This window comes from Scyliorhinus canicula, chromosome 13 (genome assembly GCF_902713615.1).
Source record: "Scyliorhinus canicula chromosome 13, sScyCan1.1, whole genome shotgun sequence".
Lineage (NCBI taxonomy): Eukaryota > Metazoa > Chordata > Chondrichthyes > Carcharhiniformes > Scyliorhinidae > Scyliorhinus > Scyliorhinus canicula.
This window is the reverse complement of record NC_052158.1, coordinates 67,411,950-67,427,893: the sequence shown is the minus strand read 5'-3', so window position 1 is coordinate 67,427,893 and position 15,944 is coordinate 67,411,950. Positions and strand designations below refer to the sequence as shown.

At 48.6% G+C, this 15,944-nt stretch overlaps 1 protein-coding gene across 1 annotated transcript in view; it reads left to right on the top strand.

The window, feature by feature from the left end:
- The first annotated feature begins 435 nt into the window (after positions 1-435).
- The window catches only part of agxta (alanine--glyoxylate and serine--pyruvate aminotransferase a), a 50,190-nt gene continuing 34,681 nt past the window's right edge, over positions 436-15,944 (top strand). The window contains exons 1-2 of the mRNA XM_038816511.1: positions 436-1,107; positions 12,301-12,493. Of these exons, the coding sequence (XP_038672439.1) occupies positions 811-1,107; positions 12,301-12,493 (490 nt within the window). The 5' untranslated portion in view covers positions 436-810. The remainder of the gene's footprint in view (positions 1,108-12,300; positions 12,494-15,944) is intronic.

Here is a 15,944-nt window from a genome sequence, read left to right as displayed (position 1 = left end):
AACCTTGTGCTCTTTGTTTCAAATGGATGAAGTGCCTCCAGTTAGGCCTGCAGAGTGAGCGTTTAGAAAAGTGGCGAAACCAAAGATAGACCCAAATCATTGATCTGGCTTCAACATTAACTTGCCTTGGCACTGCTGGGCTGATGATATTCGTACTGAACCAGGCTCCAGTTCATTGACCTTTCTCCCCTCCTGCACTCAGTAGCCAGTCAGTTGCATTCCCCAGCTCACCGCCTCTTTCTGCCAGTTGGTGACCGACATGACAAGCAAACACCTGACCACTTGACTTGCAGAAAAACATGCTAGTTATCTCTGAATTTATTCTATAAAAGTACAAACGGCTTTGACAAATTAACCCGTTGCTGACTTTGCAACAGTAATCTTCAGAGTGGGATCACAGATTGTGACTCTCGAAGAAGCCAATCTAATTTACTGGTTAACAATGTATAACTGGATTTGTTTGAGTCATTAACCATCAATGCAAATAGTTTTTTTTTCAATTCCGATTATTTATTGACAAGGACTCCAGCTGATACTTTTTCTTGGAGATCTGACCAGGTCCATTTTCTCCTTCAAATTCTGTTCAAATGAACAAAGCTCGTGGGACCTGAGGGGAGTCAGAGCAGATCTGAACATACTTTAAACTTTACCTGTGTGTTGGAACTGAAACATCAGGGTTAATTCATCAGCGATCGAAAGGCCGTGGACCTTTCCCTTCGTTTGCAAACAGAGAAAAAGCCTCCAGAAAATCATCAAAAGCCCAATTGTATGGGGAATTGCTAAGTGTGCAGCAGTGGAAAGTTTTTAGCAATGTCAGGGGTTGTGCTTCGAAGGCCTTTCCTGGCCCATCTGACAAGGTGTGGTCTCCTGGCTCAGGTCGAACGAAGCTCTGCTCCCTTGGCACAGTTGGGCTCCCAGTGCAAGGCTTTTAGCCGCAGCATGTCAGCTCACATCGAGCTCACGGTTCCTCCACCCCAGGCCCTCCTAAAGCCTCTCATTGTCCCCAAAAAACTACTGCTGGGTCCGGGCCCCTCCAATATCTCCTCCCGGGTCCAAGAGGCAGGGGGCAAGCAGGTGATTGGACATATGCACACTGAAATGTTCGAGGTAAGTCCTTAAATTCTATTTTTCTGTACTTCTACACCTTTCTTTCCTTTTAAAAATAAATTTAGAGCACCTAATAATTTTTTCCAATTAAGAGGTAATTTAGAGTGGCCAATCCACCTACCCTGCTCATTGTTTTGGGTTGTGAGGGCGAAACCCACGCAAACATAGGGAGAATGTGCAAATCCACACGGACAGTGATCCAGAGCCGGGATCGAACCTGGGACCTCGGCGCCGTGAGGCAACAGGGCTAACCACTGCTGCACCATGCTGCCCCCTCCACCTTTATTTCTGAGTGGCATTTCTTCACTGCCTCGTGGCGCTGAGGACCCGGGTTCAATCTCGGCCCAGGGTCACTGTCCGTGTGGAGTTTGCACATCCTCCCCCTGTCTGTGTGAGTCTCACCGCCAACCCCAAAGATGAGCAGAGTAGGTGGATTGGCCATGATAAATTGCCCCTTAATTGGAAAAAAAATAATTGGGTAGTCTAAATTTGAAGAAAGAAAAATTGGTAATGCATGAATATGTAACACGAAGGTCAGATGAGGTGTAAGATAAAGAATAGGACGTTGTAGATATACAGCAATTTGATCAACATTTATAAAGATAATGAATGCTGATAAATTCAGTCACCACCCAAACAGGGGCTTTCTACTGACGTGAATGGAACTGTACTGTTTATACCCAGCTCTCAAATAACAATTCATTATCAAAATAGGTGCGATTCAGCTGGATGTTTACACAGATGACAAAAAGCTTAAGAAAAACTGGCAGAATAGGCAAATTAATTTCAGCATGGTTAATCGTAAGGTTAAAAAAATTAGGAGGTCACATTTAAATTTGAAACTTATAAAAACTTACTAAAACTTATATAAACGTATAAAATTCTAACAGGATTAGACAGGGTAGATTCAGAAAGAATGTTCTCGATGGAAGGGGAATCCAGAACTAGGGGTCATAGTTTGAAGATGAGGGGCAAACCTTTTAGGACTGAGGTGAGGAGAAATTTCTTCACATTCAGTGGTGAATCTGTGGAATTCACTACCACAGAAAGTAGTTGAGGCCAAAATGTTGTGTAATTTCAAGAAGGAATTAGATATAGCACTTGGGCTAAAGGGATCAAGGGATATGGGGGAAGTAGTGAATAGGATACTGATGATCATCCATGATCATAATGATCGGCCGAGCAGGTTTGAAGGGCCGAATAGCCTCCTCCTGTTTCTATTTTCTATGTTTGTTTCTATGGAAATTTGCAATTCAGAACCTAAAAAAATCTAAGTGGAGCAAAAGAATCTTGGCAAGGAAATACTCAAATCATCAGACAGGGTGGTATATTCCAGCCCCACCAGGGTGGGTTCCCCCTTGGCGGATGTAGCCATCCAGCCAAAAGTCCATTGACTTCAGCAGGACTGGAAAATCCTGCCAGCGGCCTGGACTGGAAAATCCTGCCAGCAGCCTGGACTGGAAAATCCTGCCAGCAGTCGGGACTGGAAAATCCTGCCACCGGCCTGGACTGGAAAATCCTGCCTGTGGTCTGGACTGGAAAATCCTGCCTGTGGTCTGGACTGGAAAATCCTGCCTGTGGTCTGGACTGGAAAATCTTGCCAAGAGTGATGCTGGTTTATAAGGCCATTAATAAAATAGGGTTTATTTCTAAAGGGATAAAATTGAGATGTTGTGCTAAATTATCTATAGGCCACCTAATAGTTCTAGGGATGTTCTAGGAAAGGATGGCGAAGATGATTCTGGAAAAGAGCGAAAGTAACAGGGTAGTTGTTATGGGAGACTTTAACTTTCCAAATATTGACTGGAAAAGATATAGTTCGAGTACATTAGATGGGTCGTTCTTTGTACAATGTGTGCAGGAGGGTTTCCTGACACAATATGTTGACAGGCCAACAAGAGGCGAGGCCACATTGGATTTGGTTTTGGGTAATGAACCAGGCCAGGTGTTAGATCTGGAGGTAGGTGAGCACTTTGGAGACAGTGACCACAATTCGGTGACCTTTACGTTAGTGATGGAAAGGGATAAGTATACCCCGCAGGGCAAGAGTTATAGCTGGGGGAAGGGCAATTATGATGCCATTAGACATGACTTAGGATGTGTAGGTTGGAAAAGTAGGCTGCAAGAGTTGGGCACACTGGATATGTGGAGCTTGTTCAAGGAACAGCTATTGCGTGTTCTTGATAAGTACGTACCAGTCAGGCAGGGAGGAAGGGGTAGAGCGAGGGAACCGTGGTTTACCAAAGAAGTGGAATCTCTTGTTAAGAGGAAGAAGGAGGCCTATGTGAAGATGAGGCGTGAAGTTTCAGTTGGGGCGCTTGATAGTTACAAGGAAACGAGGAAGGATCTAAAGAGAGAGCTAAGACGAGCAAGGAGGGGACATGAGAAGTCTTTGGCAGGTAGGATCAAGGAAAACCCAAAAGCTTTCTATAGGTATGTCAGGAATAAAAGAATGACTAGGGTAAGAGTAGGGCCAGTCAAGGACAGTGGTGGGAAGTTGTGTGTGGAGATTGAGGAGATAAGCAAGATACTAAATGAATACTTTTCGTCAGTATTCACTCAGGAAAAAGATAATGTTGTGGAGGAGAATGCTGAGACCCAGGCTATTAGAATAGATGGCATTGAGGTGCGTAGGGAAGAAGTGTTGGCAATTCTGGACAAGGTGAAAATAGATAAGTCCCCGGGGCCTGATGGGATTTATCCTAGGATTCTCTGGGAAGCCAGGGAAGAGATTGCTGAGCCTTTGGCTTTGATTTTTATGTCATCATTGGCTACAGGAATAGTGCCAGAGGACTGGAGGATAGCAAATGTGGTCCCTTTGTTCAAGAAGGGGAGTAGAGATAACCCCAGTAACTATAGGCCGGTGAGCCTAATGTCTGTGGTGGGTAAAGTCTTGGAGAGGATTATAAGAGATACGATTTATAATCATCTAGATAGGAATAATATAATTAGGGATAGTCAGCATGGTTTTGTGAAGGGTAGGTCATGCCTCACAAACCTTATCGAGTTCTTTGAGAAGGTGACTGAACATGTAGACGAGGGTAGAGCAGTTGATGTGGTGTATATGGATTTCAGTAAAGCGTTTGATAAGGTTCCCCACGGTCGGCTATTGCAGAAAATACGGAGGCTGGGGATTGAGGGTGATTTAGAGATGTGGGTCAGAAATTGGCTAGTTGAAAGAAGACAGAGTGTGGTGGTTGATGGCAAATGTTCAGAATGGAGTTCAGTTACGAGTGGCGTACCACAAGGATCTGTTCTGGGGCCGTTGCTGTTTGTCATTTTTATAAATGACCTAGAGGAGGACACAGAAGGTTGGGTGAGTAAATTTGCAGACGACACTAAAGTCGGTGGAGTTGTAGACAGTGAGGAAGGATGTTGCAGGTTACAGAGGGACATAGATAAGCTGCAGAGCTGGTCTGAGAGGTGGCAAATGGAGTTTAATGTAGAGAAGTGTGAGGTGATTCACTTTGGAAAGAATAATAGGAATGCGGAATACTTGGCAAATGGTAAAATTCTTGGTAGTGTGGATGAGCAGAGGGATCTCGGTGTCCATGTACATAGATCCCTGAAAGTTGCCACCCAGGTTGATAGGGTTGTGAAGAAGGCCTATGGTGTGTTGGCCTTTATTGGTAGAGGGATTGAGTTCTGGAGCCATGAGGTCATGTTGCAGCTGTACAAAACTCTGGTACGGCCGCATTTGGAGTATTGCGTACAGTTCTGGTTGCCTCATTATAGGAAGGATGTGGAAGCTTTGAAACGTGTGCAGAGGAGATTTACCAGGACGTTGCCTGGTATGGAGGGAAAATCTTATGAGGAAAGGCTGATGGACTTGAGGTTTTTTTCGTTAGAGAGAAGAAGGTTAAGAGGTGACTTAATAGAGGCATACAAAATGATCAGAGGGTTAGATAGGGTGCACAGTGAGAGCCTTCTCCCGCGGATGGAGGTGGCTAGCATGAGGGGACATCGCCTTAAATTGAGGGGTAATAGATATAGGACAGAGGTAGGTTTTTTACGCAAAGAGTGGTGAGGCCGTGGAATGCCCTACCTGTAACAGTAGTGAACTCGCCAACATTGAGGGCATTTAAAAGTTTATAGGATAAGCATATGGATGATAATGGCATAGTGTAGGTTAGATGGCCTTTAGTTTTTGACTTCCCATGTCGGTGCAACATCGTGGGCCGAAGGGCCTGTACTGCGCTGTATCGTTCTATGTTCTATATCCAACCTTGGTTAGCTGAGTTGGAATACTGCATGCAGTTATGATCGTCAACTGATAAAAAGAGTATGGAGGCTCTGGTAGGGGTGCAAAAGAAATGACAAAGGTGGCACGACATATACAAATCAGGAAAGCATGAAGAGGCTCGAACTTCCTACTCGTGAAAAGAGAAAGGGGTGACCTGAGGGCGGCACGGTAGCACAGTGGGTAGCACAGTTGCTTCACAGCTCCGGGTTCCAGGTTCGATTCCCGCTTGGATCACTGTCTGTGCGGAGTCTGCACCTTCTCCCCGTATCTGCGTGGATTGCCTCCGGGTGCTCTGGTTTCCTCCTACAGTCCAAAGATGTGCAGGTTAGGTGGATTGGGCATGCTAAATTGCCCTTATGTTAGGTGGGGTTACTGGGTTTCGGGGATGGGGATGGGATGAAGGTGTGGGCTTAAGTAGAGTGCAATTTCCAAGAGCCGGTGCAGACTCGATGGGCCGAATGGCCTCCTTCTGAACTGTAAATTCTATGACTAGAGATCCTTAAAATTACATAAAGTTTTAATAGAGTATGGAAATAGCATGCTTTTATTGGAGAATAAGAATGTGTTACCGCTTTGATGTATTTAATGGAGGTCAGATAAACATATGTGGGAGAAATGAATAACGTGTTATGCTGATAGAGTTAGATGAGGCTCATGTGGAATATGAAAACTGGTTAGGTTGAATGGCCTATTTCAGTGTCATATATTCTATTTACTTCTATGTAATGAAGGGATAGGATTAGAAATATGGATAATTCAAAATGGAATTAAAAGTAATTTGGCCCTAACTAGTCTGTGCTTGTGTTTACCCTACTTAGAATCTGTTAAATCCCTAGATGTAGAAGAAGGCCAGTCAGCCCACCAGGACTGCACCAACCCTCCGAACGAGCACTCAACTTAGATCCACTCCACCCACCTTATCCACTTAACCCCACGCATTGATCCTGGCCAATCCTTTCATTCAACATGCACATTTGTGGATACTAAGGGACCATTTAGTGTGGCCAATCTGCCTAACCTGCATATCTTGGACTAATGTGCGCTAATATGCCAATCACAATATGAACCTTGTTCCATTCACTCTGTTCTCTTTTCCCCTTGCACACATACCCTATGTAATCTTGAATGTGAACAGTTTTTGTTTCAATAACTAACTGTGGAAGTGAATTCCACAGCTGTGCATCTTTCTGTGTAAATTGGACCACCGCACTCCATGCCTGTTTTTGCCCCATATTCCTTGATACTTTTGGTTAATAAAAATTCAATGCTAAAACTTACAACTGATCAAGCGTCAGTTGCCATTTGTGGAAGCTGGTTCCTAACGTCTACCATTGCTTGCGTGAAGAAGTATTTCCTGATTTCACTCCTGAAAACTCTGGCTCTAATTTTCAGACTATGTTCCCTTGCCTTAGACTCCCAACTGGTGAAAATAGCTTTTGACAACCTATGCTACATTTTCCCCTTAATATCTTGAAAACTTTAATTAGATGATTCGAAAAGGTGACTAAGTGTGTTGATGAGGATAGTGTGGTGATGTAGTCTACGTGGACCTCAGTAAGACTTTTAACAAGATCCCACATGGGAGACTGATCAAGAAGGTAAGAACCTGTGGGATCTAGGGCAATTTGACAAATTGGATCCAAAATTGGCAGAGGATGATGGTCAAAGGTTGTTTTTGTGACTGGAAGCTTGTGTCCAGTGGTGTTCAGCAGGGATTGGTTCTGGGGCCCCTGCTGTTTGTAGTGCACATTAATGATGTAGATGTGAATGTAGGAGGTTTGATCAGTAAATTCACAGATGAGATGAAAATTGGTGGTGTGACAAACAGTAAGAAGGAAAGCCTTCAATTACAGGTTGATATAGACGGGCTGGTCAGATGGGCAAAACAGTGGCAAATGGGATTTAACCAGGAAAAGTGTGAGGTGATGCATTTTGGGAAGACTATCAAGGCAAGGGAATATACAATGAACGGTAGGACACTAAGATGTACAGAGGACTAGAGGGACCTTGGAGTGCATGTCCAAAGAACCCTGAAGGCAGCAAGACTGGTCGATAAAGTGGTTAAGAAGCTCTATGGATTGGCGGAGAGGAAAATAACCTGTTCTCCACGAGGTAAACAATGTACCAACTCCACCAGGCATGGGGGACCCTATACCAACACAGGGACAAAGCCAGCCGCCTGTTGGCGCACTAGCTGATAAAGCAGGCAGCCACCAGAGACATTGTGCAAATTAGGGACAACAGAGGCACATTAGAATCGGACCCAGACAAGGTTAACAAGATCTTCAAGGACTTTTACCGGTGATTGTACACCTCAGAGCCCCCACCAGGGGACTCGGGGATGAAGCCTGGGAGCACCGCTAGAACTGGGAGAGATCATGGAGAATATAAACTCCATTCAGGCGGGGAAGGTGCTGGGACCAGACAGGTTCCCGGCGGACTTCTACAAATCATTTGCGACAGAACTGGCCCTGCACCCACGGGAGATGTTCACAGACTCGCTGGCAAGGAACACACTGCCACCTACCCTAGCACAAGCTTCAATCTCATTAATACCTAAGAAAAACAAAGACCCGACTGAATGTGGTTCATACAGACCTATCTTGCTACTGAACGTAGACGCCAAAATATTGGCCAAGGTCCTAGCCAAAAGGCTAGAAGACTGCGTACCAGAGGTGGTTGCAGAGGATCATAATGGGCTTTGTCAAAGGTAGACAGTTAACATCGAACATCAGGCACCTGCTGAACGTGATCATGACCCCATCCGGGGACAGAGCACCTGAGGTGATTGTCACCCTGGTCGCAGAAAAGGCCTTTCACAGAGTCGAGTGGAAGTACCTTATAGAGGTTCTGGAGCGGTTGGACTCGGAAAAGGATTCACCTCATGGGTGAAGCTCCTGTACAACGCCCCCATGGCGAGCGTACGGACAAAAAACACCAGCTCCCAGTACTTCCAGCTGCAAAGGGGCATCATGCAGGGATGCCTGCGGTCGGCACTGCTGTTCGTCCGAGCGATCGAACCATTAGCGATTGCTCTCAGAACAACAAAGAACTGGAGGGGATCCAAAGAGGAGGCAGAGAGCATAGAGTCTCGCTCTACGCGGATGACCTGCTCCTCTACATTTCGGACCCACAAAGCAGCATGGAAGGAATCATCACGCTCCTGAAAGAGTTTGGTGCCTTCTCGGGCTACAAACTCAACATGAGCAAAAGTGAGATTTCCCCGGTGAACCTGCAAGGGGGAGGGGCAGCACTGGTGGGACTGCCATTTAAACAGGCCCAGCACAAATTCCACCACTTGGGGAGCCAAATCGCTCATGACTGGATGGGGATCCACAAATGGAACCTGACCAATCTGACAGAGGAAGTCAAAAAGTGAGAGGTGGAACACACTCCCACTCTCCCTGGCAGGGAGAGTACAGACGATCAAAATGAACAAACTGCCCAGATACCTCTTCCTAATAAGGTTCATCCGATTTAAATCCCCAACGCCTTTTTCAACGCTCTGGATAAATTAATCATGGCATTTGTATAGGGGTGAAAGAATGCTCGGATCACAAAGAAGGTCCTCCAGAAAACAAAATCCAGGGGAGGGCTAGCCCTCCCAAACGTATAATTCTACCACTAGGCAGCGATAGCGGAAAGGGTTATGGGATGGATAAAGGAGCCAGAGGCCGAGTGGGTGTGTGCGGAGGAGGCCTCCTGCAAGGGGATCTTTCTCTGGGTCCTCGCCACGGCTGCATTCCTATCCCCGCCCAAGAAACACTCCAGCAGTCCAGTGGTGATAGCCACCCTCCAGACGTGGAACCAACGACGGCAGCAATTTGACTGACCAAAATGTCCAACAAAGCCCCCATCTGCAACAACGATAGGTTCACACCAGCACTCACCAACGCAACCTTCAAAAGGTGAAGACAGGACGGGAGGCATTGACAGTCAAGGACCTATACACTGGGAGAACTGACGCAGATATTCCAACTAGCTAAAGGCAACAAACTCATATACCTGCAGTTTAAAACTTCGTACAAAAGGAGACAAGAACATACCCGCGACCACCAAGACAGACACTGTTAGAAGAGCTACTGGACGCAGGCATCCTAGGCAGAGGGAACTGTAGTGACATGTACGAACGACTGCTAGAGAGGGCCGACAGTGAACTGGAACGACAAGGAGGAAATGGGAGGAAGACTTGGGATTTGAAATAGGGTGGGGTTTCTGGTGCGATGCACTCCACAGGGTCAACTCTACCTCCACATGCGCGAGGCTCAACCTAACGCAGCTAAAAGTGGTACATAGAGCCCACTTGACCAGAATCCGAATGAGCAGGTTCTTCCCAGAGGTGGAGGATACCATGTCCAAAGTGGTGGGGGATGAGGGTGGAGCCATGCCCGAAAGTGGCGGTCTTCGGGCTATCAGACTAGCCAGATCTCTTCATGAGGAGGAAGGTGGATGGCCTTGCCTTTGCCTCCCTGATCGCCCGCTGTAGGATCCTGCTCGGCTGGCGATCATCAGCATCACCCAAAGCTGCAGACTGGCTGTCAGAATTTCTCCAAACGGAGAAAAACAAATTCACCATCCGTGGGTCGGAAGAGGGCTTCCACAAAACATTGGAGCCATTCACCCTACTGTTTCGAGACCTGTTTGTGGCCAACACATCAATACATAAATAGCCAGTAGCCAGGGGGAAATTACCAGGAATGGGAGGGGGGTGGGGGGGGGGGGGGGGGGGGGGGGGGAGGAGTAAGGTGGGTAGCAAAACACAGCAGGAAAAAATGGGGAGCAGCAGTGAAAAAGGGGGGAAGGGGGGGTGAGTCAAGGAGAGAGGAGCTGGAGATAGGGAGGATTGTATGCTGAGCCAGACTGCGACAGACTGTAAATAGAGAAGCGTAAGAAGGAACCTTTGTGACTGTACAATAAATGAAAACAAACAGCAATGTAGATAATTTTGAAAATGCCAATAAAAGGATTTTTAGGGGCAATGAGGTGATGACGGAGCTGTATGAAGGGTTAGACCACAGCTAGAGTACGGAAATCGCCGCCAGTCGCGCGGTCGACACGGCGCCGTCGGGGGCCATTGAAAGAGGCCCCCGCGGTGATTCTCTGCGGATGACCGGCCGAGTTCCCGCCGGTGTGGTCCACTTATGGTTCCACCCAGCGGGAGCTCGGAGTCATGGCTGCAGTGGCCGTCCTGGTGGGGGCGGGGCCTCCACGACGGTCACCACACTATAGGAAGGATGTGATTGCACTAGAGAAGGTGCAGAGGAGATTCACACGGATGTTGCCTGGGCTAGAGCATTTCAGCTATGAAGAGAGGCTAGTTAGGCTGGGGTTGTTTTCCTTGGAGCAGAGAAGCATCGGAGTGCACAAAATTATGAGGGACATAGATCGAGTGGATAGGTCGAAACGTTTTCCTTTAGGAGAAGGGTCACTAATCAGGGAGCATAGATTTAAAGTAAGGATCAGGGTATTTGAGGAAAAGCTATTTCAGCCAGAGGGTGTTGGCAATCTGAAACTCACTGTCTAAAAGGTTGGTAGAACTGGGAACCCTCTCAATATTTAAGAAACATTTAAATGATGCCATTAAATACCATAAATGCCATAGCCTTCGAGGCTACGGACTAAGTGCTGGAAAATTAGCTTTGGGTAGATAGGTACTTGGAGCGGGATTCTCCAATAATGGGGCTATGTCCCCAGGCCCACGAGAAAACGGGCGTGAATCACTCTGGACTTTTTTCTGGAATTTCCGGGATTATTCTCCGTTTTTAAGGGGGCTTGCAGGCACCGGAGTAGTCCTCGCAGTTCCGGCTGCCGACACGGGGCCCTGCACCTCTGGCCGCAGGTCCCATGCAACATGGTCGGACCCACACAGCAGGCTGGCGCTGAAGAAGTAGGCCCCCCCTAGATTGCCACGCCCGCCGATCGGTGGCCACCGATCGCAGGTCTGGCCGTCATGGAGGCCCCGCCCCCACCAGGACGGCCACCGCAGCCGCGGCTCCGAGCTCCCGCTGGGTGGAACCACACGTGGACCACGCCGGCGGGAACTCGGCCGGTCATCCGCAGAGAATCACTGCGGGGGCCTCTTTCAATAACCCCCGACCGGCGCCGCGTCGACCGCGCGACTTGCAGCGATTTCCGGTAACGGGTCCGGCGACCCATTCTCCTCCCCCGCACCGGGCGCGATTGGGGCGCAGAGGCTCGGAGAATGCCGTCCTTGATGTCTGGCACAGACACAGTGGGCTGAAGGTCCTCTTTCTGTGCTGTAAAACTCTATAGGTGGATATTTTTTCAGAATGTCAGTTTCAGTGAGAAAACCGACGAGTAATTCTCCAGCTGCACATCCGTGTTTACTCTCCACACTTTGAGGCGCTGTGTGTACCGGGAATCTGGGGGCGTGGTTTCTGCTGTCACTCTGGCAGGGCTGGGCCTGATAGAGTAGGGATTGAGGCACCATCTTTACAGGAGGCCCTGATCTTCTCGAAAAAGAAACTCGCCACAATCTCCCACAGACTTGGGGGCTCCAGCCACAAGCATCGGAGCAACCACGAACCCCCACAAACATTGTGTCAATCCCTCCACCACCACAGACATCGGGGCAAAACCGCCCCATCCCCACAAACATCGGGGTAAACCCTCCCTACCCCCACAAACATCGGGGTAAACCCTCCCTACCCCCACTAACATCAGGTCCATTCACCAGGACTTTGTACAACTGACACTAAAGAGGTCTCACCTGAGCTAAATCTATTACTTACATCCGTGACTGTTCATTTCAGGAACGTCAGAACTGTGCTTTTCTTTCCAAGGGTATTTAAGAATCTTCTACGTTTTTAGATTTTCCAATTTTCCAGTTTACCTTTGACATTAAGTATAGCTTAAATGGTTTCTGAACTATTTCTGAAGCTTCATGTTGCTGCTGTTGGGGGTGTCACTATTTCCTTCTCTTGGTGCAGATTATGAACGAGATAAAGGCTGGGATACAGTATGCCTTTCAAACGACCAACAAACTAACTCTGGCAATCAGTGGCTCAGGACACGCAGCTATGGAAGCAGCCTTGGCTAATGTGGTGGAACCAGGAGATGTGGTGCTGATTGGGATTCATGGCGTGTGGGGTGAAAGGGCAGCGGATATTGCTGAGAGAATTGGTATGAGTTTTATGTCTTGCTTCTTTGATAAATGATGTGTATTGTGGGCATCAGACTTTGACCTTTTCCCCTATTTTGAAAAACAATTACTCTCATTGATGCATCCTTGCAAAAGCCATAGAGCACCCGGGTGGACTAATAAGGGCCCAGTGGGAGTGATGGAAGTCCCGCCCTCTAGAGCTGCCAGGCAATTAGAGTGGTTGGCAGCTCCATCAGTCCCATCAGTGCCAGGAAAACATCAGTGTCCGCTGGAGAAGGAAAAGAAGATCAAGGCCATTGATCCTCTGGAGCAGGTCAGTCTGGGCTCTTTGGCCGGATGGCTTGGGTAGGTTCGGGAAAGGGGTGGTGGGTTGGGGGGGGGGGGGCAGTGAGTAGGAAGGAAAAGGGGGTTCAATCTAAGGGGGGGAAGCCCTGCAATTGGCAAAGGGCAGCCTCCAAACAGCCCCTTCCTTCCCACTTCCCTTTCAATGAAACATGTAAGTTAAGCTGTGCTGTCCATACTGCCAACGTTTTATTGCGTGGGTTGTGTATTATCAGGGGCATTTGGCTTGATAAATGACCCTTGAATATTCATTTAAATGTGGCAGGCAGGCTGCCATTTTTGGTGCCCACTCACCCCCCCCCCCCCACATATTGGGGTGATTTTGGGGGTTGGCGGGAAGGTGGTGGAAGGGGTGCCCACCGTGGGGGTGGTGATGGTGAAAGTCAGGAGTCATGTCTTAATTGGGATAATCTGGGGGAGGGAATCCTGTGGGGGAGGGGTGGAATCCCATGGGGTGGGGGGGTTGATCCATGGGGGATCGAATTCCATGGGGAGTGTGATTCCTGTTGGGTGGGAGGGGTGGGTGGAATCCCATAGGTGAAATCCATCCTGTTGGGAGGTGGCGTATACCGTGGGCTTGGGGGTGCGGTGAAATCCCGTGGGAAGTATGAATCCTGTTGGGGAAGGCAGAACCACCTGGGGGAGATCTCCTTGTGGGTGGATTGCGTTGGTGGGTGTGGTCAGAAAGGTGGTGGGTGGGGACAGGGGAGTCCCATGGGGATCCGGGATTTTGGGGGAGCCGTGTGACGGACAGTAAGGAGGGGTGGCCAGTGCAATAGTTACCCAGAGGTTAGAGGTGGTTCCAATTCTTCTAACTTTTTTTGGGTAACTATTGATCCCAGTCAGAACCATCCGAAGTTTGCAAATTAAACCATAAGCTTCTGGATGGTTTCCAGTGCAAGACAATTGCCCAGGGTGGGTGTTTGCACTTTGAAGCAGTTTCTGTGCAGACCTTACGGAGGAACCACTAGAGGCAGGAGCAGGGGGTTCCCTGCACATCTTTGGGTAACCTCCGTTTGCACTGCCGTGGAGCTCGGACATTATGGCCTCATTTTCTTCTCTCTCCCACTTTCTATAAGCCTGTCATTCCTACCATCCTATTTACTGTAATGATATGTGTAATGTAAGGCATGTAAAGGGTTAACAAGATGATGTTCATGTATCTCAACACTAGATGGCACCACAGAGTAGTCTTAGAAAAGGCTGCGTCTCGACGTCCGGTGGCATATGCGAGCGAGTCGACCGTATCAAGTGGAGCTTCCGCCGGTGGCCACGATTTGCAGCGCTTACGGGCGTTTCCCCGATTCTTCGCTCCCCTCCCCGATTATTGTCGGCCTTTGGGGCATCCCGGGCATCAAGTGGGTTGGGTTTGAAAACCGGCGAGGAACCCCAAGCGTGTGCTGGGCGGCTGGTCCTGAGGCATCGGGCCCAGCGCGTGCGGAGGTCGGAGCAGCGGGGGCGGAGCCAAACGGAGGTCGAGGCAGCAGGCCTGAAGCCAGGGTGCGATGTAGGTGAGATGTCCCACATCTGGTGGCTCCCGCCGGGAATGTGGTAAGAAGACTGAAGTCCGGTCCCAGGGAAATTCTGGAGAATACAAAAAAGAGAAAGAAGTTTTAAAGAAATTTGGGGAAAGTTTTTTTTTTCTTTTTTTGAAGGAAGAATTTTTTGTTTTTCTATAATAAAAAAAAAGATTGAAGAAGGAAAGAAGGGTGAAAAAAAAGGAAAAATAGGCACTTCCAGTGGCGGCTATGAGGGAGTAGGTCGCACATTTGGTGGCTTCTGTTTCGGTCGAACTTTTGGACCTTTTCCCCTGACTTTTTTGCGCTTTTGAGCGCGGAACTGGAAAGCAATAGTACTCAGGCACAGACCCATACAGAATTGTATGGACCTAAGAAGCCGGAGGGACCGTAAACAGCAGAAGTGGTTGAGTAAGGGCACAGTGGAGGCTGAGAGAGAGACCAGCATGGCTGGTGATCAGAGCAAGGAGCCGACAGCCAAGCCCACAATGGAGCAGCTGCTGCAGACTATGCAGGAGGGCTTTTTGGCTTTGAAGCGTGACAACTTGGAGATGCTTCAGAAGTCGATTGATCGGATGGGAAAGAGGCTGGATGATCAGGCTGAGAAGCTCCAGCAGTTGGAGAAGTCAGTGGAGGAGCAGGCTGACTTTCAAACGGTGGCGGATGTGGAGATCCAGAGGCTGAGGGACCAGCAAAAAGTGCTTCTGGAAAGGTTGGAGGACCTGGACAACAGATCTCACCGGCAGAACGTGAGAATCGTGGGCCTCCCGGAGGGGGCAGAGGGGCTAGACGTTGCCGCATATGTGGAGGGTATGTTCCAGAAGTTGCTGGGGAATGAGGTGTTCCCGCGCCCGCCGGTGGTGGACAAGGCACACAGAGTACAGGTGAGGCAGCCGCGACAAGGGGGTCCCCCACGAGCGATGGTGGTACACTTTCACAGGTACCTGGACAAGGAACGGGTGCCGCAATGGGCAAAGAGCACGCAAAGTTGTATCTGTGACAATACCACCCTCCGCGTGTTTACCAAGATTTGAGCGTGGAGGTGGCTAGGAGGAGGGGAGGCTACAGGCAGGTGAAGGAGATACTGTATAAAAACAAGGTGAAATTCGGGCTTCTTTTTCCGGCATGACTGTGGGGTACGTATAAGGGTCAGCACCACTATTTTGAGGAACCCGAAGAGTCGATGGACTTCATTAAGAAGCAAGGGTTGGCCTTGAGCTGAGGGCATTCGGACTCATGTTAGAGCTTTTAAGTATATGTGGTGTCTCTCCTGTTTTGGGATGTATCTTTTTTTTCTTGTTTTTGCGTGGTTTTTGTGTGGTTTTCCTGAATGTTTCCTGTTTGGGCTCTTTGCTTAGTTGGAGTTTGGCTGGGGGGGGGATTTAATAAAGAAAACAGTTAAAAGGGTTGGGTTAAAATGGATGCTTCGATTTTTGTGACGGCCTCTGAGGTCCGCTCAGGATGTCGTCCCGTTGATACAGGTTCCTCCTTGGTTCTGGTCAGCCGGCAGTCTCCAGGGTGTGTGCTTCACGGTGACCTTGGCAGCAAGAATGGAGGACTTTCCCTCGTGACCAGGCCAGCTGAAGATGCCTGGGGTGCAAACAATGGGTAT